The 25,057-nt window shown below is 40.9% G+C and overlaps 2 protein-coding genes across 7 annotated transcripts in view; one reads left to right on the forward strand and one right to left on the reverse strand.

The window, feature by feature from the left end:
- The window catches only part of WASHC5 (WASH complex subunit 5), a 59,428-nt gene extending 57,419 nt beyond the window's left edge, over positions 1-2,009 (reverse strand). For both annotated transcript variants that reach the window (XM_032315661.1, XM_032315662.1), the window contains exon 1: positions 1,820-2,009. The gene's annotated coding sequence lies outside the window, so the exon portion shown is untranslated. The remainder of the gene's footprint in view (positions 1-1,819) is intronic.
- Positions 2,010-2,041: 32 nt separating this feature from the next.
- NSMCE2 (NSE2 (MMS21) homolog, SMC5-SMC6 complex SUMO ligase) overlaps positions 2,042-25,057 on the forward strand; it is a 213,731-nt gene continuing 190,715 nt past the window's right edge. For 2 of the 5 annotated variants that reach the window (XM_032315665.1, XM_032315666.1), the window contains exons 1-2: positions 2,042-2,164; positions 5,537-5,707. In XM_032315665.1, coding sequence (XP_032171556.1) covers positions 5,551-5,707 — 157 coding nt within the window. In that variant the 5' untranslated portion in view covers positions 2,042-2,164; positions 5,537-5,550. Of the gene's footprint in view, positions 2,165-5,536; positions 5,708-17,302; positions 17,322-20,887; positions 20,977-25,057 lie in introns of those variants that run through there. The other 3 variants (XM_032315667.1, XM_032315668.1, XM_032315670.1) reach the window with 3 other exon arrangements.

A 25,057-nucleotide genomic window follows, 5' to 3' on the forward strand; every position in this document is an offset into this window, starting at 1 on the left:
GGCTGAGAAAGTGATACAAGGGAAGGGGGAAAATAATGACAAATGGGAAAAAAAAAGTCCTGAAGTCCTCTGAAGACCCAGGCCTAAGCAGGATGAAACTCCAGGACACACTTGTAAGATGAGCAAGCTATGTTTAATTGGTCACTGCTACCAGATTTTGGATCTCAATACAGGATAGGCACTGGGACCATGGAGAAAATACCTTAAAGCAAAATAACATTACCTGACTTCTTCCCCTACCACCCCCCCCCCAAAAAAAGGACGAACAGATACACTCAGCACCTGCATGCAGACTGTCAGGTTCGCTTAGGCCTGGAATAATAACATAGGTCAAGACTTTTGTTTACCGCTTATTTTAATTCTTAAAACCCTTATACTGTAGGCAACATTCAAAATATTATTTGGTCAGAGTATTTGGTAGATACCCCACTGCTGGTTTAAAAACTTGCCGTAAAGAACAGAACCCAAGAACCAACACTAAAGATGTCTAATGGTGTGGCAGTGATCTCAGAATTTGGTGGCTTTATAGAAGGTGCTAAGACTTAGTTGAGATTTAAAAAAAAAATCACTCTAGAATGAGATGCAGAAAAACACTATAGGAGAACCTATATTAAATCTTCCATTTAGTGGTTCTCTTGGTTCTAGAGATGAAGAAAATTCATAAAGACCAGTTTTTCTCCATATAGACGGTGTTACTACTTGGCATGAAATGAAATCAGAGAGCCTACTCAATTTCCTACTTTTCTTTTACAAGGCACCCCCAAAAGCAGCCACAACTTATTTTAAAGAATTTGGTATGGAGCTGTGGTTTGCAGTTTGGAAAATAAGCCTAGACAAAGGAGAACATCTTTCAAGAATGCAGCATGGCAATTATCCAGTAAGAACAGAACTGAAATCTGAAGGAAATTAAATTGCCCTGGGACAAACCACTGTGTGCCCTACTCAGAGGACAAAAGAAGATAGGTCTATTTTTATCCTTTCATAAAACCTCAGTTCCATAAAGAAGGAAGCACTGGTCTCCACTTATCCATTATCAGGAACAAAATGTAATGGTTGTTTATCAAGATAAAAGTGACTGACAACTCTCTTCCAGAAAAGTTCTGAAACAAGCCTGATCACTCTAGTCCCATTCATAAATCCAGGAAAAGACAGGAGATGGAAAAACAGAAGGTGCTCCTGGTTGTGGGGAGAGGCAGAAACACCTCTCCGTCCCTTCTCATGACCCCATCACCTATGCTGGAGGAAACTCCGTGCACCTGGAATCGGGAAATCCGGCTCCATTACGGGATCCGTAACTTGGTTTATGTTTTCAACCATCCCTTACACCAGTCAGGACCCTCGGAACTATTTTCCGAAATGCAGAGAACTTTGGCACCAGCATGACACAGGTGAGGGAATTAAGGTGCACAGAGGGAACAATGACTTGCTCAAATGCACAGCCGACGGCAGAACTAGAATTCAAACCCAGGTCCATCAGACTCTAAAGCCCCTCGCCAACCGCTCCGTTTTCTCCACAGTGAATGCAGGAATAACAATGTCTACCCAGCACGGCTCCTGAGAACATGGAATGAGCAGATGCGGGCCAAGCAGCTGAGTATCACTTCCCAAAGCCACCCAGACAGCGTGGAAAATCATTTCCACCTACGTGGAGGTGGAGAGCCTGGACTGCAGCCCCGCCATCGGAGGCCCCTCAGTCCTCCAAACCAGGCTCTGCATCCAGACGGCACCCCACGCCACAAACGTCCCTCCGGCCCGCGCGGCCCTGCCCGGGGCTGGGGAGGGGCAGAGGGAACGCAGAGCGCATCCCGCCCCAACTCACCTGTCACCCGGGCCGCGCCAGTACGCACAGGTGCGGCCGTCGATCGCGGGCGAGGTCGGCACCCGGGTCCCGACCCCTCCCTCTCCGCACGGGTACCCCTCTCTCCGCAGCCCCCGATCGCCAGCCGGCGGGACCCCGGCTTCCGCCTCTGGCTCCCCTGGCGGTCACATGACCAGAGGGCCGGAGAGCGGGGCGGGGCGTCATGTGACCGCTGGCGGGCGACGGCTGATGACGCCCGAGCCCGCGCTCGCAGTTTCAGCGACTGGGGAAGGGAGTTGAGGAAGCAGTTGGGGTCCGGTGTGGACAGTCCGGGTGCAGCGAGACCGAGCTGGGTCGGGCGTCCAGGTAAGGCAGAAGCTGGGGGTGGCGACGGCGAGGGTGGAGGAAAGTGTCTCCTCCCTCTCGGACTCTCCGCGGGTGCCCTGAGCTGGGGTCTGTCCGCCTGGGCTGTGGTCCTGCCTGGCTCTTTGCACGTCGAGCAGGGAGGCTCGGGCAGGCTGCCTCCCTTCCTGAGGCGTCATCTCTCCATCCTTCGATCCGAGTGGGGGGAAGTTCACGAATTATTGATGCAGGCTAATGTGGTTTGAGCTGTCTTCAAAAGCTGGGCCTCGGACAGGTCGTTCAAATAAGCTCTCTGGGCCTCAGTTTCCCTTTTCTCTTCTAGAAATGGTTGAGAACCTTAGCGACCATGAGAGTGAAGCGCCAGGCAGCAGGTTATGGCGCACTGGAGAGGACCTCGGAAAGGTGGTCGCTGTTACTGTGGTGACTCTCCTCAGTTCTTTATCGATTGCCTGTTTTGTGTGGGGAGCTGTCTGCTGTGGAACGTGTCAGAGTTCTAGTATAAGTTGGGTGAAGAGTGACGGCCAGTCATGTGAACAAATGATTGTGATGAGTTTTACTGAGTTTTATAAAGAAGTGTGTGTGTGTGTGTGTGTGTGTGTGTGTGTGTAAGGGAGAGAGAGGGAGAGTAGTAGCATGAGGGAGGGAGCGAGCTATTGCATATATGGATAAGAGAAGGTTTCATAAAGAAAGACGGATCCTTGCATCTCGAAGAAGGAGACAGCTCTGCCTGGACTTGTACAGGCCCCTGTGATTTGAAGGAGATTCAGCAGAATGTCTGTAAATTGTTTGCTCTTTGCCTATCACTGTGCTGTGCAGAAAGATGAGAGAGGGAAACTGTAATAACTGACGGCTCCTGCCTGAAGCCAATCTTAGACCTGCTGGGGTCTGACAATGTCTGGCCTTCGGCTTCCCTCATTCATATGTTGAGACGCCAGTATCAGTGTGATGGTATTTGGATGTGGGGCCTTTGAGAGGTGCTTAGGTCAAGAGGGTGGAGCCCTCCTGAATGGAATTAGTGCCTTTGTAAAAGAGGTTCCTCAAAGCTCCCTTGCACCTTCTACTGTGTGAAGACAAAGAGTGAGAAGGCATGGGGCCTCTGAACCGGGAAGAGGGCCTTCACCAGACCTTGACCTTTTTGGCACCTTGGTCTTGGACTTTCCAGCCTTCAGAACTGTGAGAGATAAATTTCTGTTGTTTATGAATAAGCTACTAGTCTGGTGTTTCGTTACAGCAGCCAGAATGGCCAAAGACAAGACCTGTTAGTGGAGGCAAAATAACATGCTTGGGGAAAAACTCAGGAAGCCCTGTTTTAAACTTTCTTGGAAACTATAGGTACAGGGAACAAAGAGTTTATTGTTACTGGGGAAGGCTCCAAGAGGAGGTTGATTTAAACCCAAGGTTTCTCAACCACCCCATCATTGACATTTTGGGCAAGATGATTCTTTGGGGAAGGGGGGTTGTCCTGTGAATTATGTACTTAACTGTACTTAGTGGGAGAAAGAGGGAAGAGTGGGTCTACTCCATGTATTCCCTTTGCTTCTCATTCTGAATCTTCTCCCTGGAAATACTCCAGAGTTACAGAAGGAAGTTTTTGCCCAAGTCTCTGCAAATGTAGAGTTGCATTAGAGTAATGTGAATTTTGCATGCACATAATGAAGATAGCTTCTATGTGGTAGACACTCCCACTTAGCCTGGATTAGGGCCCTCTTTCTGGCTTTCAGTCACCCCCCTTCTTGCTATGTGGTGGTGGAGAGAGAGAACTGGGGTGTCTCTTCCTCTCCTAATAAGGACACTAATCCTTTCCTGAGGGCTCTAGCCTCAGGGCATCTAAACCTAATTATCTCCCAAAGGCCTCATTTCTAATTACCATCATAATGGGGGTTAGGCTCTCAACATAAAATCTGGGGGGAGATGCAATGATCTCAGTGTTTTCCATACTTGTTTGATTTCAAGAATCACCTGGGGGCAGTTCATAAAAATACAGGTTTCCTCGGAGTGTCCACCAGGGACTTTGGTTCAGTAAGTCTGAGATAGTACCTATATATAAATTTATATTTTTAATAAGCATTTCAACTGATTCTTAAGATCAGACAAGTTTTAGAAAACTACATTTAATTTATCCTCAATAATGCTGTGAAATAGATATGATTATTTCCTTTTACACCAGAGCAGACTGAAGATACAGAAGGTAAGCAACTTAAACAGCGACGTGCAGTTATAAAAGGTATGGATGAGACCGGATTTCCAAGCGTCTCTGTTCAGTGTCCATTCTCTCAAGCACTACTCTGTATTCTTTTTTTTTTCAAAGATTTTATTTATTTGACGACAAAGATCACAAGTAGGCAGAGAGGCAGGCAGAGAGAGGAAGGGAAGCAGGTTCCCTGCTGAGCAGGGAGCCCGATGTGGGGCTCGATCCCAAGACCCTGGGGTCATGACCTGAGCCGAAGGCAGAGGCTTAACCCACTGAGCCACCCAGGCGCCCCTACTCCATATTCTTGCTTATCGGGTTATAATGATGAAGTTGATGTTAATACTTGCTTCCACATGCTGGACATTATTCTGAGTGTTTTATTATACACCTTATCTCATTCTGTTCTCACAGTAACCCTGGAGGTGGGCACTGCATGATTCCAATTTTAGGAAGGGAAAAATGAAACACTGAGAGGTTAAATAATTTGCCTAAAGTCATTCAGTTACTTAACTGGGAAAATCAGGCTTTGAATTCAGATAGTCTCGTTCTAGAAGCTGTATACTTGACCCTTATTCCATATCACCCCCATACTTTGTAATGTAGATAAATTCTGCTTTTACTGACAGAATCTGGGATCTAACCAAGTCTGTAAATCTGTTAGAACCCAGAGGATTGTCAGGAATATATACAATGTCTATATATAATATGTGTTTTTTATTTATATTTATATATTTACAGTTTTCAGAATTAAATATGCATATATGTCAGGCACGTTAAAAATTACAGGTTTTGAAGTTCTCCCTATTAAACTATTTTATTATTACTGTTTTCAGTTTTTAGAAAAATGCATCATACAAGTAGTTACTTTTTCTCACCCCTTCAGTTGAGAACTGTGCTGTTGTTAAATTCTTCGGAGAACCAGGGAATATTTTGAAAGAGAGTATTCTCCCTCCTTTGAAAAATGAAAACACTTAGCTTCCCCATGTATTGGGTGCATCTGTGTTTGGTGGCCCACATGACAGCACAATGCTTTGGTGTCCCCTCCAGGGATATAGAATGTATATAATACTGTGGCATTAGTGGGCTATTAGATACATTCATGTGGACGTTTACAGCAGTATTATTTTTCTATAACATTATTATTCTGACTCCTAAATCTTATTTCATTGTGTTTGAAAACTTAGGTAATAACTTCAAGATGCCGGGACGTTCCAGTTCAAGTTCAGGTTCAACTGGTTTTATATCCTTCAGTGGTATAGAATCTGCTCTCTCCTCTTTGAAAAACTTCCAGTCCTGTATCAGCTCTGGAATGGATACAGCTTCTAGTGTTGCCTTGGATCTAGTGGAAACTCAGAGTAAGTAACAAAAGTTACTTCGTTTGTGTCTACTTTGGGATAACCCTGTATGGAGGAATCACTCTAGGGATGTGAGATACTGCTCACCTTTCAAGTGTTCCTGGGACAGTCATTGATTCCCTCTGGGCATCGGTTTTCTCATCTTGTTCTACATAACACATAACCATGTACTGAGGATAAAATGAGCTCGACTCATTCATGTGTCTTCAGATAGTTATGTGCCAGTAGAAACTGTACTAGAAATTTTGCAGGCTGAACCATGAAGGTTCCTGATCTCAAGGAGCATACAATCTAAAGTGTGTGACATTTGTGAACTGTAAGGTATGCAAATGCATTAATATAAAATTATAATAAAATTATTTTGCATTCGTTTAACTCTGTTCATGCTTGACTACTTGGTAGACAGACTAAGGTTATGTTAGGGGTACAGGCACAGGAAGGTCTCTACCAAAATAGAAAAATTGAGTTTGATGAACTTTATCAACATTTTTCAATCAGAAGATTTAGAAAGCTGTTAATTTGCTGCCTTTGGATTACGGTTTTTTAAATTTTATATATGGAGGCGGGGGAGCAACAGTATTTTATGTGGTTTTTAGCCATTTGATTGTTATATGATTTTGTGTGATTTTGTTTTTTTTGTCTAGTGTTCCTTAAGCTTTTATGGACTGGTGGACCTATAGTTTTGACCAAATTCAGAAAAATTTCTGCCACTATTTCTTTTTTTTTTTCCTAACTTATTTTGAGAGATAGAGATAGAGAGAGAGATCCTGTGCAGGCAGGGGAAGGGGCAGAGGGAGAGCAAGAATCTCAAGCAGATTCTATGCCGAGTGCAGAGCCCTACACAGGGCTGCATCCCACTAACCTGACATCCTGACCTGAGCCAAAACCAAGAGTTGGATGTTTAACCAGCTGAGCCACCCAGGCACTCCTGCCACTATTTCTTCAGATAGTTGTTGTTTTTTTTTGTTTTGTTTTTTTGTTTTTAAGATTTTATTTATTTATTTGACCGAGAGAGCTCACAAATAGGCAGAGAGGCAGGCAGTTGGGTGGGGGGGAGCAGGCTGCCGGTGGAGCAGAGAGCCCGATGCGGGGCAGAGGCTTTAACCCACTGAACCACCCAGGCGCCCCTTCAGATAGTTTTTTATAGTCCCTCCCCTATCCTTTTCTTCTGGGACTCTAATTATATGTATATTGGACAGCTTGATAATGTCCTGTAAGTCACTGAGGCTTGATTGTTTTTTTTTTTTTTTTTTTTTTTTTAGGTCTTTTTTTTCTGTCTGGCTTCAGTTTTAATAGTGTCTGTGGCTATGCCTTCAGGTTCATTGGTCTTGTCTCCTACAGTCTCTGTTGTTAATTTTATGCAATGAATTTTAAATTTCAGACACTGGATTTTTCAACTGTAGACATAAAAAAGAATGAAATAGAATCTTCTATTCTCTTATTATGTTCATGTTTTCCTCTATATTCTGGAGTATATGGAGCATATTTATAATAGTTGTTTTAATATCCTCCTCTGCTAATTCTGTCTTTCCTGTCGTTCCTTCTTCCCATGGACATTGTGTGTCTTATGTTGTTGAGTGTTTGGATTTTGTTGTCTACCGATAAAGAGTTACACGGCGTTTGTTTTGGCAGGCATCAGAGTAATTTGTGGATTACACCAGTCCTTTCCAGGCTGGTTGTTAGACTTCGTTAGTGCGGGTCAAGTTAGTGTCAATTTATTTGAAGGCCACTTTAACCTGCTTCTGGAGCTTGGCCTTTCTGCATCTCTGTTGACTGCCCAGAGGGTTCTGTGAGATAGCTCCACTCTGCCAGATGGAATTCGAATGCCTTCCAGTTCTGTGTGAGTTCGGGGAATTGTTCACTTTACAGCTCCCAGCAATTGTTTCTCAGTGGTTTAGGATTGAGGAGATCGCTGCAGATCCTAGAGCACTCTCTCTTTGTGGTAGCTCCCTTTTGGTGCTCTGTCTTGAAAACCCCTGTTGTCTTAGTTTCCCTGAACTCCAGTTTCTGTCTCCTTGGTCCTTCAAGACTTTCCTTCTCTGCTTGGCTGCTTCTTCCCTCGTGCAGGGAGGCAGGCGAATGCAGGACTTACCTAATTTGTTTGTCCCTTTCTGGGAGGCTCACGGTTCTGCTCTCCCTGTGTTCCCACTGTTTGAAAGCGGCTGTCTCATATATTTTGTCCAGCTTTCTCGTCCTCACCACAGGACATCAGATTCCAGGCCTGTCGTTCATTCGTGGCTGGCAGCCGAAGTCACCCATAATGTTTAGTGGGTAGCTTCTCTAGATCTGACCCTTCCCAGCCTGATCTGTAGTCTGTTTTCGGATCTTTGGCTTTAGCTTTGGTAGGAGGCCTGGATAAAAGTCATCATAAAATCTGCAGCCGTAAGAGAAGAGACTGGAGTCTGAACCAGTTGACTGTGCTGTTGGACAGCAGTGAAGGGCTTGGGGGAAATTAAAGTGCAGAAGAGCGTGTGTGAAAGTCCATAAATCACCTTCATAACAGAACTGTTCCCTTTTCCTCTTAGCCTTGTAAGATTGGTACCCTTCCTGTTTACTTTTTGGGTTCCCCAGTTTCATCACAAATTAAAATGAGCTTTGCTAGGCGAGGTGGTGGTGATCATGTGGGTATCATTTTCTCACTTGGTACTGTGGATCTCTTGTTACTATATTATTAAATTGTTGATACAGGGGTTCTTCACCCTGAACGCGCCCGATCTCGTCTGATCTTGGAAGCTAAGCAGGGTCGGGCCTGGTTAGTACTTGGATGGGAGATATAGGGGTTCTTGTTCCCACACACTTGGGGGGGGGTGACTATGCAACTGTTTTGGTTGCATATTTCTAAAGCAGGTTGCTGTCCCCATTCAACTTAGAGCTCATTTGAAATGATCACTTTTCCCTGAGTTATGTTATAGTGTGTGGTGTTTAAGCAGTAGACCCTTAGTGCCACCATATCTCTTTTTTTCTCTGAATGTGTTGGTATTCTGGGAATACTTTCTTATTTACCTAATTGCAAAATGGAATTTCTTACATTAGGAGATTTTTCAAGTAGTTGGGGCTTATTTTTTGGATTTTTAAATTTTTAGATACTGTACTGCTTTCTGAGGCAAAAGTACTGACTTCATTTACCAAAAATTGTTGTTGTGATGATCATCTTTAAGCAATTCAATTTTCAGAAGCCCTTTAAGTTTAGTTAGATAAAATTGAGGAATGGCCCCATTCTAAAATATTAATGTACGTCCAGCTGTGGCCTCTCCTTATGCCTCAATGCCAGTACAGGAAAGGTTTGAGAAGAACAGTTTTGTCAGAAACTTCATCCTATTAAGGGCAGTTGCTCTTAAAATGTTAGAATGAAAAAGTTGGTCTCTGTATATTTAAAGTAATATTTTAAAAGTACAAAATGAAAACTAATCAAGAGAGCAAGTCTTTGAACTTCCTTTATACACTTATGTCACCTGTATTCATGTCTTTGATGTTGCCAGTCATACTTGGGTTTGCAAGGCTGGCTTTTCAGAGTTGATTTTTTCCCTCCCAAATGATTGGTTTACAGTTTGAGCCACAGAGTAAGGGATGGCACTTAATTTCGACAGTGTGGAGGTGGCCATTCTGATTTCTTGATCCAGTTTTTGTTTGTTTTTTACTTAGAAACATATGTAGCTCTTTTGAGTAAATAGATATTAAAATTGAGAGTGTTTTTTTCCCCCCAAAGGAGAGCATGCTATAAAGCTGAATTTAAAGATTTTATTTAGTTATTTGCAGGGGGAGGAGGGGTAGAGAGAGAGGGGGAAGCAGGATCCCTGCTCAGCTGGAAGCCAGATGCAGGCTCCGACCTGGGAACCTGAGATCATGACCTGAGCCAAAGTCAAACACTTAACACTTAATGTACTGAGCCACCCAGACGCCCCTGTAAAGCTGAATTTAAAGAAATGCAATCTTAGATAAATTATGGGACTGCTTTTACTGAACCCTGGGTGTTTTAAGTTGCTACTTGATAAACAAGTTTTCCTCTAAGACCTAAATAGAAAATAAACAACTTAGCAAGGCTTCATGAGATCTGCTTTTCTCCTGATTACTTTGTAACACAATTGCACAGTGCAGATACATACAGTGGACTTTTCTGTGGCATCCGTTATCATTAGGGTAGATGATTATTAATTAAAATTAGCAGTATTCAGGGCGCTTGGGTGGCTCAGTTGGTTAAGCATCCAACTTGATCTTGTCTCAGGTAGTGATCTCAGGGTCCTGTGATCCCGCCCCTGTCGGGCTCTGCACTCAGTGGGGAGTCTGCTTGAGGATTGTCTCTCTTGCTCTCCCTTTGCCCCTCCACCAACTTGTGCATGTGCTCTCCCTCTCTCTTTCTCAAATAAATAGATAATAAATGTTTAAAAAGAGAAATATCCCGGGTGGCTAAGTCTGTTGAGTGTCTGTGTTTGGCTCAGGTCATCGTCCCAGGGTCCTGGGATCAAGTCTCGCATTGGGCTCTCTGCTCAGCAGGGGAACCTGCTTCTCTCTCTCCCTCTGCTCATGTGCTCTCTCTCTAACTCACTCAGTCTCTCAAATAAATAAATAAAATCTTTAAAAAAATAATAAAAAAACAAATAATCTTAAAAAGTCACCAGTATTGTTCCTTCTTGGCATTTCGTGTGTTCCCAGATGAGCCCCGCCCCCACTTACTATGCGGTAACATGCCATATCCTCATATCCTGAAACCAGTTAATGTTTTTTCTTTGTTTCATGGGGTGTTTTTGCATTTATATTGTATTTTGCTCTGTTAATGTCTGATCTTCCCTTTGAACCTGGTGTCCTGGGGCTGAGACCTCGGAGAGTTCCTCTCACATTTTCAGAGGCTTGATGTTCATCAGGTGTTGAACGTTTATAAATTAGTTAGTAAGTGTCTTTGAAGACTCTACTCCAAATAGAGATACTTGGATTCACTGTATAGAAAATAAGTTGTTTTCCAAAATTAGAAATTGAGCACTTCTGTTAATTTGTAAACTTCATTTTTTAAAGACTTTGGCATTTAATTTTTCTGTAAGAGCTAATTAATTCAGTTGGTTCTCAAACCTGAGGGTGCATCAGAACCACTTAGAGGTTTATTAAAATACAGATTGCAGGGGGCGCCTGGGTGGCTTAGATGGTTAAGCATCTGCCTTCAGCTCAGGTCATGATCTCTGGTCCTGGGATCCAGCCCTACATCAGGCTCCCAGCTCAGTGGGGAGCCTGCTTCTCCCTCTGCCTCTCCCTCTGCCTCTCCCTCTACTTGTGCTTTGTGCTCTGTCTCTCTCTTTCTCTCTCAAATGAATAAATAAAACCTTTAAAAAAAAATACATATTGCAGGACCCCACCACCAGAGTTTCAACAGGTCTGTTGAGCCCAAGAATTTGCAATTCTAACAAGGTGATGCTGATGTTGATGCTGCTGATCACTAGCGCCAGATTTTGAGAACCCCGGGCCTGACCTCATTGCCTATTTGGCCGGAAACATACACCACTAGGTGGCACCAGAATACTTCTTATGAGGTAGCCTTCGTCCTTAGGGCCACTATTGAATGCAGACTTGAGGATTGGGCAAAAGGAACACTCACTAACTGGTTGGAATGTTGTAGCCTAGAGCCCGAGTTATTCCGTATATCTAAGAAAACAAACATATGTTGACTATATCAGACCAGAGAAACTATAGGATTGTTAAGGTTACATTTTAAGATGAGCTCTTCCAGGAATGAGGACTAACCAACCATATTATCTCCACTACCTTCGTTTTCAATTATGCAGGCGACTCATTTTCATTTACTGGTGATACATGTAGACCCTGTCACAAGACAGAAGTATACACCGCAGCTTTGTTAGTTATTATTCTAAGTTACTGAATCTTGATTTTGTTGTTGATTACATTTAAAAACCTCTCTAAAAAGGTTTACACATTCTGTTCACAAGCCTAGGTCATTTGGTCCTTCTGCTAGAGGGCTAATTGTGTTTGGGCAGTTTTAGGAGCTGGAAAGGTAGAAAATGTGCTTTCCTTTCCTACTGGCTTCCTCAGGCAGAAAGTTGAGTAGTTTCGTCTTTAAGAGCTGGGGAGAGGAAACTTCGGGCGGTTGTTTGCCTTGCCTCCCCTCTTCTGGCTTTGCATCCTCACCCCATAAATTTCCAACCATCCCAGCACCTCCAGATTTTCTTTCTTCTACTGACTGTAACAACCTGAAAGTTGGGATGGTTTCTCTGAATGATGGAATGTGTGGAAATCATTGATTGCTGTGCTCTCCTGTTTGCTAAGCTCCCCTGTTCACAATGGGATGTCACTTTCTGAAATAGTAAATGAGTCTTTCAGTTTTTGAAACAGAGTATGTATAGTATCTGAATACTGTCCAAGTTTCTAGGCTCTTGAGAATACTCTTTCTGTTGATTCTATTTTTTTTTTTTTTATCTTTGGAGCAAAGGCGTGAGTTAGGTTTTAGTGACCTAATAGGGTATGATAATGACTAATACAGAAAAAACTGAGTTGAGATCACTCGATCAGACTTAAAAATTAGGCTAGCATTTTATCGTGTGTCTTTGATCATTGGGAAAAATTAAGGCTAGTTTAATGTTAGGCAAAGATGACAACTCAAGGCAGAATAGAGCAGACTTTAGAATTGATTTTGAAACATCAGTTTCCTTTTTAGAAAATAAAATTTTGTCTGGTGATAAGCTGAAAGGAGCTTTTATTAGGTTGGTGATTCACAGTTGAAAGCAGTTTGATTATTCTAGAGAGGATTATTTTTTTCATTCAGGCCTTTATCTTTTCTCTGTACTTTACAACTGAAATTATATATTTGTGTTTTACATAAGTGTAAAGCGTTATTTATATACTGCAGCACTGTCCAATAAAAATCTAGAGGGAGGCACATGTGCAATTTAAATTTTTGTTATCCTCATTACAAAAGGTAAGAAAGAGAATTTAATTTTAGTAATAATTTTATTTAATCCCGTATATCTAAAATAAGTTTTTAGCATGTAATCAGTATAAAAATTGAGTTATTTTTCCTTTTTTTTTTTTTTTAATGTCTGCAAGTTCAGAATCCTTCAGTCCATTTCAGTCTGGACCAGCCACATTTCATATGCTTAAAAGCCACATTTGGCAGCTGGCTGCTGTAGGAGATCGCAGAAGTGTCAGTGGACACAAGAGTCTGTAAGGCAGTCACATCAACCAGCTTTGCAGCGTTTTAGTAGTTTTGGTGACTATTCAAATCAAACCACTTGGTAAAATGAGATAATACCATTTATTGATTTTTTTTTTTTTTTTTTGTACTTGTCACTCCCCTACCACTGGTATGATTGGTATTTCAAGTTTTTCCGCAAATTGTTTAACCAGCTTAAAATTACTTACTTTGGGGGATCCTGTTAATGTTTTATGCTGTTGGAAATGTCACATGCTGATTTGACTCCATTCCTACAGTACTTTTGATATTTTGTAGCTAATGTGGTAAATTAGTTTCTTCTGGTATTGGACAAGCCAGAAAGGTCAAGCCTCTTAACTTCAGCAGCCAGAATACTCTAGTTGCTGTAAACAATTAAGCCTGTCAGCAATTGACCTTGGAAATGCTAATGTGCTTGTCCCTGGGTGCTGCTTCCAGAGGCCGGCTTTCACTCTGTGGATGAGAGTTAAAAACTCGAAAGTACTAGACAGAGCGCTGGGCTGGCGCCACCCACACCTTGCTTTTTGCTTCATTTTTTTGCCTGTGACCAAATTACAAGGGTAGTGTTCCTTGCAAGAATTTCTTCGAAGGCCTCATAGAATTCTGTCTACACTGACACAGAGGAAGCTTCCGTGACCTTTGGCTGTACCCTTCCCCATCCTTCTGCAGCACCATTGGCCATAGCGATGGTTGGTTAAGAATGATTTCATCACTGTTCCATGATACTTCTTAAATTTATTGAAAAAGGATATGGAAGGCAGCTTTTATCAACTTCCTTGGTTTTGTATTTGTTACGGCTGTTGTAGTGTCAGATCCTGAAGAGGGTAGCTGAAAAGGTAAGAAGCAAATGTTAGTTGGACAAGTTACACCCAGTGAGACGTTACAGGCAGTGTTCAGTGATGGAGGAGGAGCAGAGGGAATATTTATAAAACCCAGAGTTACTGTCTCTAAACTGGTGGTGGCAGCAGTGGCGGCGTTTGCTAGAAGACAAAGATGTAGCTTTCCCTTTTCTTTGGGTCAGTGCTCAGGCAAAGTGATTTTTCTCTCTTTACCATACAGTGCTGATTCAAAACAGTTTTTGAGTTTGGTTGGTTTTCGCTTTTCTTAGGTAATTGTTAGAGCTTTAGGTCGATCCATCACTAATTATTTATTGGCCCATGTCCTCGAGAATCTAATAATTGAGTTAACAGATACGACAAGTATATGTAAAGATAAGGAGAACTTCATAGTAGTAAATGAGATTATGAGCCTATTTAGCCCACTCATGGCTTTTTACATTATAACCTAGCCCCCTGATTTTATATCCAGTAGGCATAAGTCTTTTGTAAACTATACTTATTAAGCAACTTAATAATAGTGGACACAGTGCTTTCTGTGTGCCAGCCATGCTCTAAATGCCTTATGGGTATTCATTTAATTTTACAACAATGCTATATGGTAGGTAGGTAACATAATTAATTACTGTTCAACATATGAGTACACTGAGCCTTGAGGTTGACCAAGGACTATGTACCATTCTCTGAAAGGGTTATTTTATCACAATAACCTATTTCAGATTGGAAATACACATTTTAATGATTTACTCCTTGTATATTCTCTAGTGTTCTTGTGTGACTTTCCCCTTTCAGTTGCACTAAGCTTTGAGATAAGTCCTCTTATCTACTTAAGTATTGCCTATGCCTCTGCTCATTGTAGAGACAGCCCTTTTGCTGAGCTCTGTCGCCATTGTACCTGAAAATGAGAGTTTCCCATTAAAACGGTTTGGAGAGTTCATTCTGTGCTTATTCTCATTATTGACTTATAAGGTTCCCTTGCTGAGCTTACAAAAAAAAAAAAAAAGAGTTTTGCCTATTTATAAATCTTGGTGACCATTGTCTCTAGATCATTCTTGTTTGATCATGTCTCAGGCCATGACCAAAGCATCTGGCATTTACTCTCTGCAAATAGTAGCTATTAATTTCTGGGCCATTTTAAACCATAGAGCTAGTTTACAAGAATGTTCATGATGTCACCAGCTACACCCCTCTTTACACTCGGTATACGCCAGTTGGAGAGACTGGATTTAGTTCCCAGAGTATGTGCCCTGTCAAGCCTCCTTGGCTGTGTTCACATGACTTGCTCTCTGTGTTGACTGCTTAGAAGGCACTGATTCGTCTCTCAGGGGCAAGCTTAAGTATTTTCTTTTGTCTTCAGATACTCTCCCAACCAGACCAAACTGATGTCTTTGGTTTCTCTGTGTTGGCAAGCAGTTATCCTTCAAAACAGTAGAGTGCTTCTTTGCATTAATTATTTATAAAGTCTATATTCCTACCATTAGATATGGGAGTTTGGAAAAGTCAGTTAAGAACATCCTGTTTCCCGGTCAAATTTTGGCCTTCTGTCTGTTTCAGCTACCCAGTTCTGCCATAAACAATACTAAGCGAATGGGTGTTGACCAATTACAGGCTATACTGACCCCCAGTCGAGACAACATTCTGTGATAGTCTTTTTTCCTGTATATGGATTGAAGAATGGGTTAAGTTTTACACAATCAAAACGCAGAAGTGATACCTGAAAATGGATTGTGGAGAAAACAGCAATGTTCTTGCAAATAACTTTTTTTTCCCGTAATTCCTTAAATTACCGGTAAAAATTAATTTCTAGTTTCACATAAAAGAGCATAATGTGAGCCTTGACAGTGTCTGTATCAAGGTCCTATATCTATATCATGAAAATTCTTACTTACAAAGGTTTTTGAGTCCTACATGTCCATATCAAAGTGCATGTACTTAATTATATTTCAGTTTCCTTTCCCAGAGCCATTTATGTTTTTTGAAGTTAGTCCCACAAATCTGACAAACACTATGCTAGAGATACAAAGACAGGAGGATACCCTCAACAAATTTCTAGATCTTGTTACAGATATTTTCTTTCTTAACAATCCCATGAAAGTGAAGTAAACATTTGCCAGATGAGATTGCTGAAGCTCAGGGGCGTTAAGGGATTTGCCTGAAGTCGCAAAGTTTAGTTCGACTGGATGGTTCTCAAATCAAGACAGCTTCTGCTGTGTGCCCTGCGCATGCACACACGCACACACTCATTCTTGTGTATGTCCTCATGTCCTCTGCCAGTCCTAATTGCCTTTATAGGTATTAGATTTGGTGCCATCAATAAAGGATCCCTCATTATGAGATGTGGTTATGCTGTTATGAAATCTATTTTGCAACTTAGGGTTTATCACCTTAAATTCACCTTAATGGGATTTTACTCATGCTAATAACCTTGTTTCTTTTTAATCTCTTCTGGTTAATTACTCCTCTGATCTCCATTCGCTGTTTTATCCTTTTGTTTGGTGACTTTTTAAAGATACAGGTTGTTGAGATAAAATTCACATACCATATAATTCAGACGTTTGAAGTTTATAACTTAGTGGTTTTTAATATAAATACAGATACTTGATATATTCAATTTTAGAACATCTTCATCACCTCTAAAAAAGGAAGCCTGTACTCTCTAGCTATCACCTGTCCCTCCCCATTCTCCTCAGCACTGAAGGAGCCACTACTACTTCTTCCTCCACAGAACTGCCCATTCTGGACATTTACTGTAAATGTAATCTTATGTGGCCTTTGTGACTGGCTTCAGTCACTTAACATGATGTTTTCAGGGTTCGTTTGTATTCTCTAGCATGTATCAGTACTTCATCCCTTTTTATGACCAGATAATAGTCTACTATGTGTGTATACCACATTTTATATATGCATTCATCCATTGGTGAACATTGGATTATTATTGGTAATAGTTATCTGTATATTAAGAAACGCTACTATGAACATGTGTGTAGAAGTTGGTATCTCACTGTGGGTTTGATTTGCATTTCCCTGGTGACTAGTGATGTGAAGCATCTTAGCTTGTACTTACTGGCTGCTTATATCTCTTCTTTGGAGAAATGCCGATCAGATTCAGTGCCCATTTTCAAACTGAGTTATTTCTGTTTATAGCTTTGAGTTGTAAGTGTTTTTTATATGGTCTGGATACAAGTTTATTATCAAATACATGATTTGCAGATTTTTTTTTTCCTATTCTTTGGATTATCTGTTTATTTTGTTGGTAGTTTCAAAGCACACAGGTTTTTAATTTTGATGAAGTCCAGTTATCTCCTTTTTCTTTTGTTCCTTGTGGTTTAGGTATCAAACCTAAGGATCCATTTCCAAATCAAAGGTCATGCAAATTTATCCATATTTTCTTTTCGAGTTTCGTTCTTTTTCCTGTGGCTATCCGTTGTCCCAGCACTATTCTTTCCCCAGTGAATGATCTTGGTACCTGTTGCAAATCAGTAGACCATAGACACAGGTTTGTTTTTGGATTCTTAATTCTGTTCCGTTGATGGAATTCTATATACCTCTCTTTATACCAGTACCACCCCTGTCTTGGCTGTTGCTTTGCAGTAAGTTTTGAAATCAGAAGGTATAGTCCTCAGAGTTTGTTCTTTTTAAAGATTGGTTTGGGTATTTGGGGTATCTTGTACCTCTGTATGAATTTTAGGATCAGCATGTCAATTTCTACAAAGAAGCTGGCTTCTGATAGGGTTGCATGGAATTATAGATCAATTTCGCTACTGTTACGTCTTTACAATATTAGGTCTTTTGATCCGTGACCATAGGAGCTTTTTTACCTTCTATATATATCTTTAATTTCTTTTAACAGTGTTTTCAGAGTATTAATATTACACTTTTGTAAATTTCAAAACATTTCACTTTTTTGATGCTTTGTAAATGTAATTGTTTTCTTAAATTTTTTAGATTGTTTATTATAATTAAATACACTTGACTTTTATGTTGATCTTGTATCTTGCAATCTTGCTGAACTCGTTTAATAGTTCTAAATATTTTTTTGGTGGATTCCTTAGGATTTTCTATATAACATTGTGTCATCTGAGGGTAGGTACAGTTTTATTTCTTTATTTCCAATCCTTTTGCCTTAGTTTATTTTTCTTGCCTAATTACCCTGGCTAGAACCTGCAATATGGTTAACTAGACATGGCAAGAATGGACATCCTTATTTTGCTCCTGATCTTAGGGCACAAGCATCCTGTCTTTTCACCAAGCATAACGTTTGCCAGAAAAATCCCTTCTGCCTGCAGTGTCCATCTAGCACCGTCTACTGAGAAAGTGTAACGTTATGCTCACTGTAAGAAATGCTTAAAGCACTTTCATCCGTTATCACAGAGATGTATCAAAAGGTGAATTTTAAATTGAAAAGCAATAAATTGATTACCTAGTACAGCACACAAATAAGCAAGTGGACTGTTGCTTTAAAGGTGCTGTGAAAGAAACCTGTGTCAGGAAACAGTGGGGGGGCACCATGGGGTTAGTTCATTCTAGAGAGGAGCTTTGAGGAGAGCTTTCATACAGGGGACACTGACAAAAAGATGAGTATTTCCTGTGGCGTGGGACAGGGTATTTTTGAGGGAAGCAAAGGTGAGAAGAAGTGGGAAGATCTGTGGAGCTCTGCAGGTTTTACCCCCCTTGCAGGCTAACAAGTGAGCTGGTCACAGCTTCATGGATGCCGCCAGAATGTAGGAGACTCCTGGGTCACAGTCTTTCTTGTTGCTTCATATCGAGTAGGTTTGTGTTTCCATAGGTTCACCTTGCTGACCCCCACCCAAATCTTTACCGGGCTGGTGTGGAAGGGCCCAGGGTGATCTGCAGTCTGTGTCCACCTGAGGACCCTCGAGCTCAGGGAATCCAGATTTTTATAATGGGCAATAAATGTCCCCACTCTCTGGCCCTGGAAGAAGACAACGTCTTTTTTACACGTGCCTCTGCCCTGGAGGGAGACATTATTTCAGGCTTCCAGAGCTCTGTTCATGGTACAGACATCCTTGAAAAGATCATCTACAACAAAAGGGCAGTTAACGCCTCCGCTTGCAGGATGCACAGAGATGTGTGAGACCCCTAAAGAATTGATTGCCAACACCTGACAGAGTCAGGTAGCTGCGAGCAGTTCAGATTGAAGATCAGCTTTGATTTGGGCCTTTCTCATTTTTAGCACCACATCTTCCGGCTCCAGCACTTCAAGATGCAGTGCATTTCTCAGTCAGCAAGGCTGTGGCTGCTGCTGGCTTCGCCCCTGTCTTTCCCTTTTGACCAATTAGGACAGTGCAGTGCTTTGGTTGGCTGGGCAGAGTGACAAGGATGTTAGAAACCAGTTCTGGAATCAGGTAACCTGGGTTCAAACCCAGCTCAGGCAGTTATCGGCATTCTGATTTTAAGGAAATTTTGGTTTCTTCATTTATAAAATGTGGATAATATCGTAAAATAGCAAGTGATATCTAATGAGTATTGAACTGTGTACCCACACGTCTTCCTCACTTCCAGCTTATTTAGGGTTGTTGTAAGAATTAAATAATAGGTATAAAATGTTCTCCGCTATGCTTAGCACGTAGTATTCACATTTAATTGCTCAGTTATTTTGTCAATAATTATTTGGGCCATTTGCAGGTGAGAGATGGATCCTTAAGAGGTGTAGAATCATGAACTAAAATCCTGAATCTAGAACTAAATCTTGGTGTAGATTTAGCATTTTAGAGTTAGTATTGTATAGATAGCCGTGAGTTAAAATTCAAGTTCTGCTGTCTCCTAGCTGTGTCGGTATGAACCAATTATTTCAGTTCTTTGAGCTCCCTTTTCACTGCATGTAAAGTATGGACAGTATCTTCTTTTCAGGGTTGTTCCTATTTTGAAACAGTTTATGTGCTTTGTATACAGGGTTTACCTCTTACCTTGACCGGTCACCCTATAAACACTTGGCTTTGGTCATAAAGAGAATTAGTGGAAAACCAACTTGAAGTGTAAACCTCAGGGTGGGGATGGGACAGGGCACCAAGAGTGTGTGTAGGGAAGGGTGGGCATTATCTCCCTAATAGGAAAAAAGTGACATTTATGATAGATTTAAGAAGCAGAAATGTGCTCTAATTTGAGAAAATTATTATAGGATTTAATTTCAAGCAAAGAGGATCGGAGTTCCTATGGGACAGTCTAAAATAGACATTTAAACCAGTTAACAAAGAGAGATTATGTAATGTGTTACATAGAAGATGCAGTTTTTGTCAGTGTTCTCTGTTCTCTTGAAATAGAGTCTTCCAGAATTTTTTGATAGTTTTGGAATTTCTCAAGTTTGAAAGAATTAACCTGTATCTGCCTTTTCTTTGTTTTCTCAGTGCCAAACTTATGAGAGTATCTGGATCTTAACTTCAACTTAATAATAATGAAATTGGCAGTGTTGTTATCTGTAACTTGTTTCTAATTTTATACTTTCCAGAGTGCACTGTGCACCTGTGTTTAGATACTTAATAATTGCAAAGTAGAATACAAATAGTTGTTGCTATAAGAAACTCTGCTGGTTTCACACATCAAATTCCTGTAGTACCTAGAAACCTCTTAGACCCAAATCATGTGAGAGATGATTAGGCAGGGTCTAAGAGGTATCTCAAATGCTCAGCTATGAAGCAGTTTCTTCCCTTTTCCTCTTTTATTTTTTGGCTTACTGATCATATGTTCCAGTAATTTACTTTTCACTCAGATGTTTAACAAGTATTTATATATTCACACCAAGGATACTGGTTTTGCTTCTCACCCTTACCACTTTGGGCCATATTGTCAGTGGGGGAACCTGTCAAAATACAAGCATAATTCTTTACATGATCTGCCCCACAAATTTTAATGTAGTTATAGCACAGTGAGAGCAAGTGACTGCTATGTGAACAGAGATTTTAATATACCTTTGTTCTATATTTAATGGTTTTGGTTGGTCCCAGTTGCATACCATGGGAAGAGATTTCTCAAAAGAACCTTGAGGAAATATATTTGATTTCATCTGTTAGAGTTTAACAGGTGACTGATTTAACTTCTCTTTTTCATTGAGAACACATTTTAAATCTAGACCTGGAAAAGAAAAGAAATGAAGTATAAAATATAGGACAGGTGCCTATACATTTATTACAGATATTGTGTATTTCTCATGTGCTATAGTAACTGTTCTCCAGGAATGGCTCCTCTCAAGTCCCCCCATCTCTGTCCTTGGATGGTATTCCTCACCTCAAGATATGGAGCTTATTGGGGTAATTTGTTAAGTACCAGTCAATGAAATTGGTACTGGGAATGGGATTTCAACCATGATGAGGTATGCTCATATTGCTGTGAAAGAAACTACCTTAACACTTAATGTTTTAAAACCACAAACGTGTTTTTTGTTTTTTGGTTTTTTTTTTACTATCTAATGATTCTGTGGTTTGACTGAACTTGGCTGGGAGGCTCTTCCACTCCAAGTGATATCAATTAAGATGGTGGCCATTTGGGGGACTTGCCTGTTGAAACTCGCAGGATCGCTCACTTACATGGTTGGCAGCTGGTTCTGATTGTTGACCGGATACTCAGCTGGAATTGTTGATGAGAGCCTGAGGATTGGGCTGAATTCATATAGCCTTTCTTTGTGGTTTGGGTTCCTCCCAGTGTAGTAGCTGTATTAAGATGAAGAAAGCAGAAACTGCCAGACCTGTTAAAACTTGGGCTCAGAAGTTCCAGAATATCACTTCCAATGTGTTCAGTTACTCCAATCCATCCAGGGCTAGCCTCAGTTCATGCATAAAGAAAATAGAGTCTATCTCTCACTGAGGTGGTAGCATTCATATAGAGATCAAAGAATTAATACTACCTGAACTAAGTATTGGGTATACAGTGGTGACTAAAATAGACATGGGGGCTGGGGATTGAACAGAACCTGGAGAGAATTAGGAAAGGATCAGAATGGGGTAGTAGGCTCTCATAAGTCAAATTAAGGAGTTTGGACTTTAGGACAGTGAGAACCTATTAAAAAGTTTTAAAAATAGGAATAAGATGGTTTCTATTTTGCACGAATTCTGTGGCTGTGATATGGAGAATGGCTTGCTAGGAATGAGTGTAGAGTTAGAAGGCCACCCAGTTAGGAGGCTGTTGCAGTCAGTCCTCTGGCATTAGATGATAGTGACTTGGGCTTAGAGGAGGAAGGTGACATGGGTGTTGACAAGTAGTCAGATTCCTTTTTTTTTTTTTTTTTTAAGATTTTAGTATTTATTAGAGTATGCGAGTGCATGCACACAAGAGGGAGAGGAGCAGAGGGAGAAGGAGAAAGAGAATCTCAAGCAGACTCCCCACTGAGCACAGAGTCTGACAGGGGGCTTGAGCTCATGACCCAGAGATCATGACCTGTGCTGAAATCAAGAATCAGTTGCTTAACCGACTGAGCCATCCAGGCATCCTGAGTTGTCAGATTCTTTTTTTAAAATTAAAAAAAAATTTTTTTTTTTTTATTTGAGAGGGAGAGAGCAAGAGAGCATAAGCAGGGAAGGAGCATAGGGAGAGGGAGAAGTAGGCTCCCTACTGAGCAGGGAGCCTGATGCCGGGCTTGATCCCGGGACTCTGGGATCGTGACCTGAGCTGAAGGCAGACGCTTAACCTACTAAGCCACCCAAGCACCCCAAGTAGTCAGATTCTTAAGAGACAAAGGAGAAATAATTAATTCAATTCTATTATTGATTATGAAGGTTGAGGGAAAGGAAGAAATCAGTGATGGTATTCAAATTTCTGTCTTAATGTAACCATGTTACTAGAGGCTCCTACTGTCCACCATCCATTTACTTACTCTTTTGGCCCAAGTTATATTTAAGACAGTTTCACAATTATTAACCTCTGCCTTCGTGACAAACAACTTCACCAGCTAGTATGCAGTGCTTAGGTACAGGTCTTTGTACCTCTGGTCTTACAGTTTTCACTCAAAACTCTGTGTAAGGTTACTTAGGTCAGTGAGTTCACTCTTTAGTGAGATTAATTTAAACATTTGTAATGCAGTTAAATTCCTTTGTCATAGTCTGCCTTCTGTCCTCCATCTCCTGGCCCCTGGTTGTTGCTTTATTGTTCTTATTGTTTTGTATACATTAAAGTCCTTTGTGAGTTAAATGTATATGGGCTTTGACACTTTACAATCTCTTTTTGAAAATGTGTCCTGTACTGAGGACAGGCTGTGATGTCTGCTGGCAGCAGTGTTGGAAGCATAAGGCTGAGACCAGGACTATGAATGAGGCCATGGCCAGGTTTATAGCTCAGCAATCAGGTTTCATGAATCTTGTGTTTTTAGAGGTCAGGAATAGCCTTTATATTTAGGGACTTCCATTAGTCACGGGTTGGGGTTTAGAGGATTAGTAGATTTCAGGTATCAGGTAAAGAGTTGTCTCATTGTATCAGGACAGAGAGAGTGGAACTTAAGTGATGGCGAATGGAATCCACAAGGAAGGGCCATATTAGGCTCACATGTCCAACAGGTAGCAGCGGTGAGTTCTGGAACAGAAAATATGCTTAGAGTTTGTAGGAACTTGAAGGAAAGGATTTTTCGCTTTGAACCTCCTGCAGAAATGTTTCTCAAACATCATTCCTCAACTGCCTGCCTTAGAAACATCTGGGAGGCTTATTTAAAAATTGCAGAATCAGAGCTTCTGAAAGCAGAGCCCAAGAATCAGCATTTTAAACAAACATCTCAAGTAATTCTGGTCCATTCAGAAGTTCGAGAACCCTTGCCTCTATAGTGAGCGGTGAAGTGCCTTGCACCAAGTAGGTGTACCCTTGTGTATTTACTAAATTGAATTGCATGTACGTTTGTTCTGATAAATTCTAAGTAGTACTCAGCAAGTAACATTAATAATACCTAATGCTTACTGAGTGTGCATTCTGTGTTGCCCTCTGTGCTAAGTGGCATTTGTCAATTAGCTCATTTAATTTGTATGAAGAAGATCCTATTATTCTTTCTTAACATCAGATTGATAGAAAAATAAACTTTAGAACGTTTAGATAACTTGCCCAAGATCACAAAAGGTTCTTCAGTAGTAGGTGCAGAATTCAAAGCCATACATTCCGCCTCCCAAGTCCGTGTTATTTATGACATTGTGGAATCTTTGCCTTTGGGGGTTCATGCTCTGCATCCCCATAGTTTGGAGATAAATGAGCCAATCTTAGAATAAGGGGCTTAAAAATCACACTACCATTGAAGTGCTTCTGCAACTAAAAGTTTGTGTGTGTTCAGATTTTACTGTGTTTAGCTCTTTAGGGAGTAGTGTAATAGTGAGTGATCTTCTTGAGTCCTACAGAGAGGCATGTTTCTTAAAACAATTTTTTTTTAAAGGTTTTTATTGATTTATTTGACAGAGACACAGTGAGAGAGGGAACACAGCAGAGGGAGTGGGAGAGGGAGAAGCAGGCTTCCCTCCAAGCTGGGAACCTGATGTGGGGCTTAATCCTAGCACCCTGGGATCATGACCTGAGCCAAAGGAAGGCGCTTAACGACTGAGCCACCTAGGCACCCCCTTAAAACAATTTAAAAATATTAAAAATAGATAGAACATGTCAAGAAAATTTGCAGTGTCACATTACTGTAAAGCTACAGTACCATAGAGCATAAGGGTAAGAGCAGAGATTTACAGACCTTAAACTTGAAATGGCCTCTTCAGGTCATGTACTCCAGCTCCTTTTTACAGAAGAAGGGAACTGAGCCCCAGGAAACTCAAAATCTCTAAGCAATATCATCAGCCCCAGATGTCCTGATTCAGTCCAAACCGTTTCCTCTTTCATTCTGCTGCTTTCTTAAGTCTCTTTATGAAACAATTAAAACTTATAACCAGAATTATTTTAAAAATCCATTCCATTTAGATGAACCTAATTAAAAGTTGTACAGATACTCACTAGAGGATGACAGTTTGCAGCTGAAATTAGAAGCAAATCTATTCTGGTAAATTTGGAAGGAATGTTGGGTGCCGTTGCAAAAAATAGATGTGAGTAAATGACTTAGGGTATTTAAGTAGAAAAGTTTGTTTTGAAACAAAGGCTTTTGTAGAATGCATTATTTATGGGACCTTACATTCAGTTTTGGTTTTCTAGCTTTTTAAAAGGCCTAAAATAATTCAAGAGTATAAAAATAGGAAAACAGCTGGTTGAGTTCTAGATTTGTTGAAAACGTGGATTTAAAGTAGCAGTTCCTCTTTGTCTTAGAATTCTGTGAATTCAGAAAGAATCTCAGAGAAAAGGCAATTTAGGATCTTAACTTTAGAGCATACATTAAAATAGTGGATCTCAAATTTTGCCATGCTTCAGAATCACCTGGAGGGCTTGTTAAAACAC

This window comes from Mustela erminea, chromosome 16, assembly GCF_009829155.1.
Source record: "Mustela erminea isolate mMusErm1 chromosome 16, mMusErm1.Pri, whole genome shotgun sequence".
NCBI classification, from domain to species: Eukaryota; Metazoa; Chordata; class Mammalia; order Carnivora; family Mustelidae; genus Mustela; species Mustela erminea.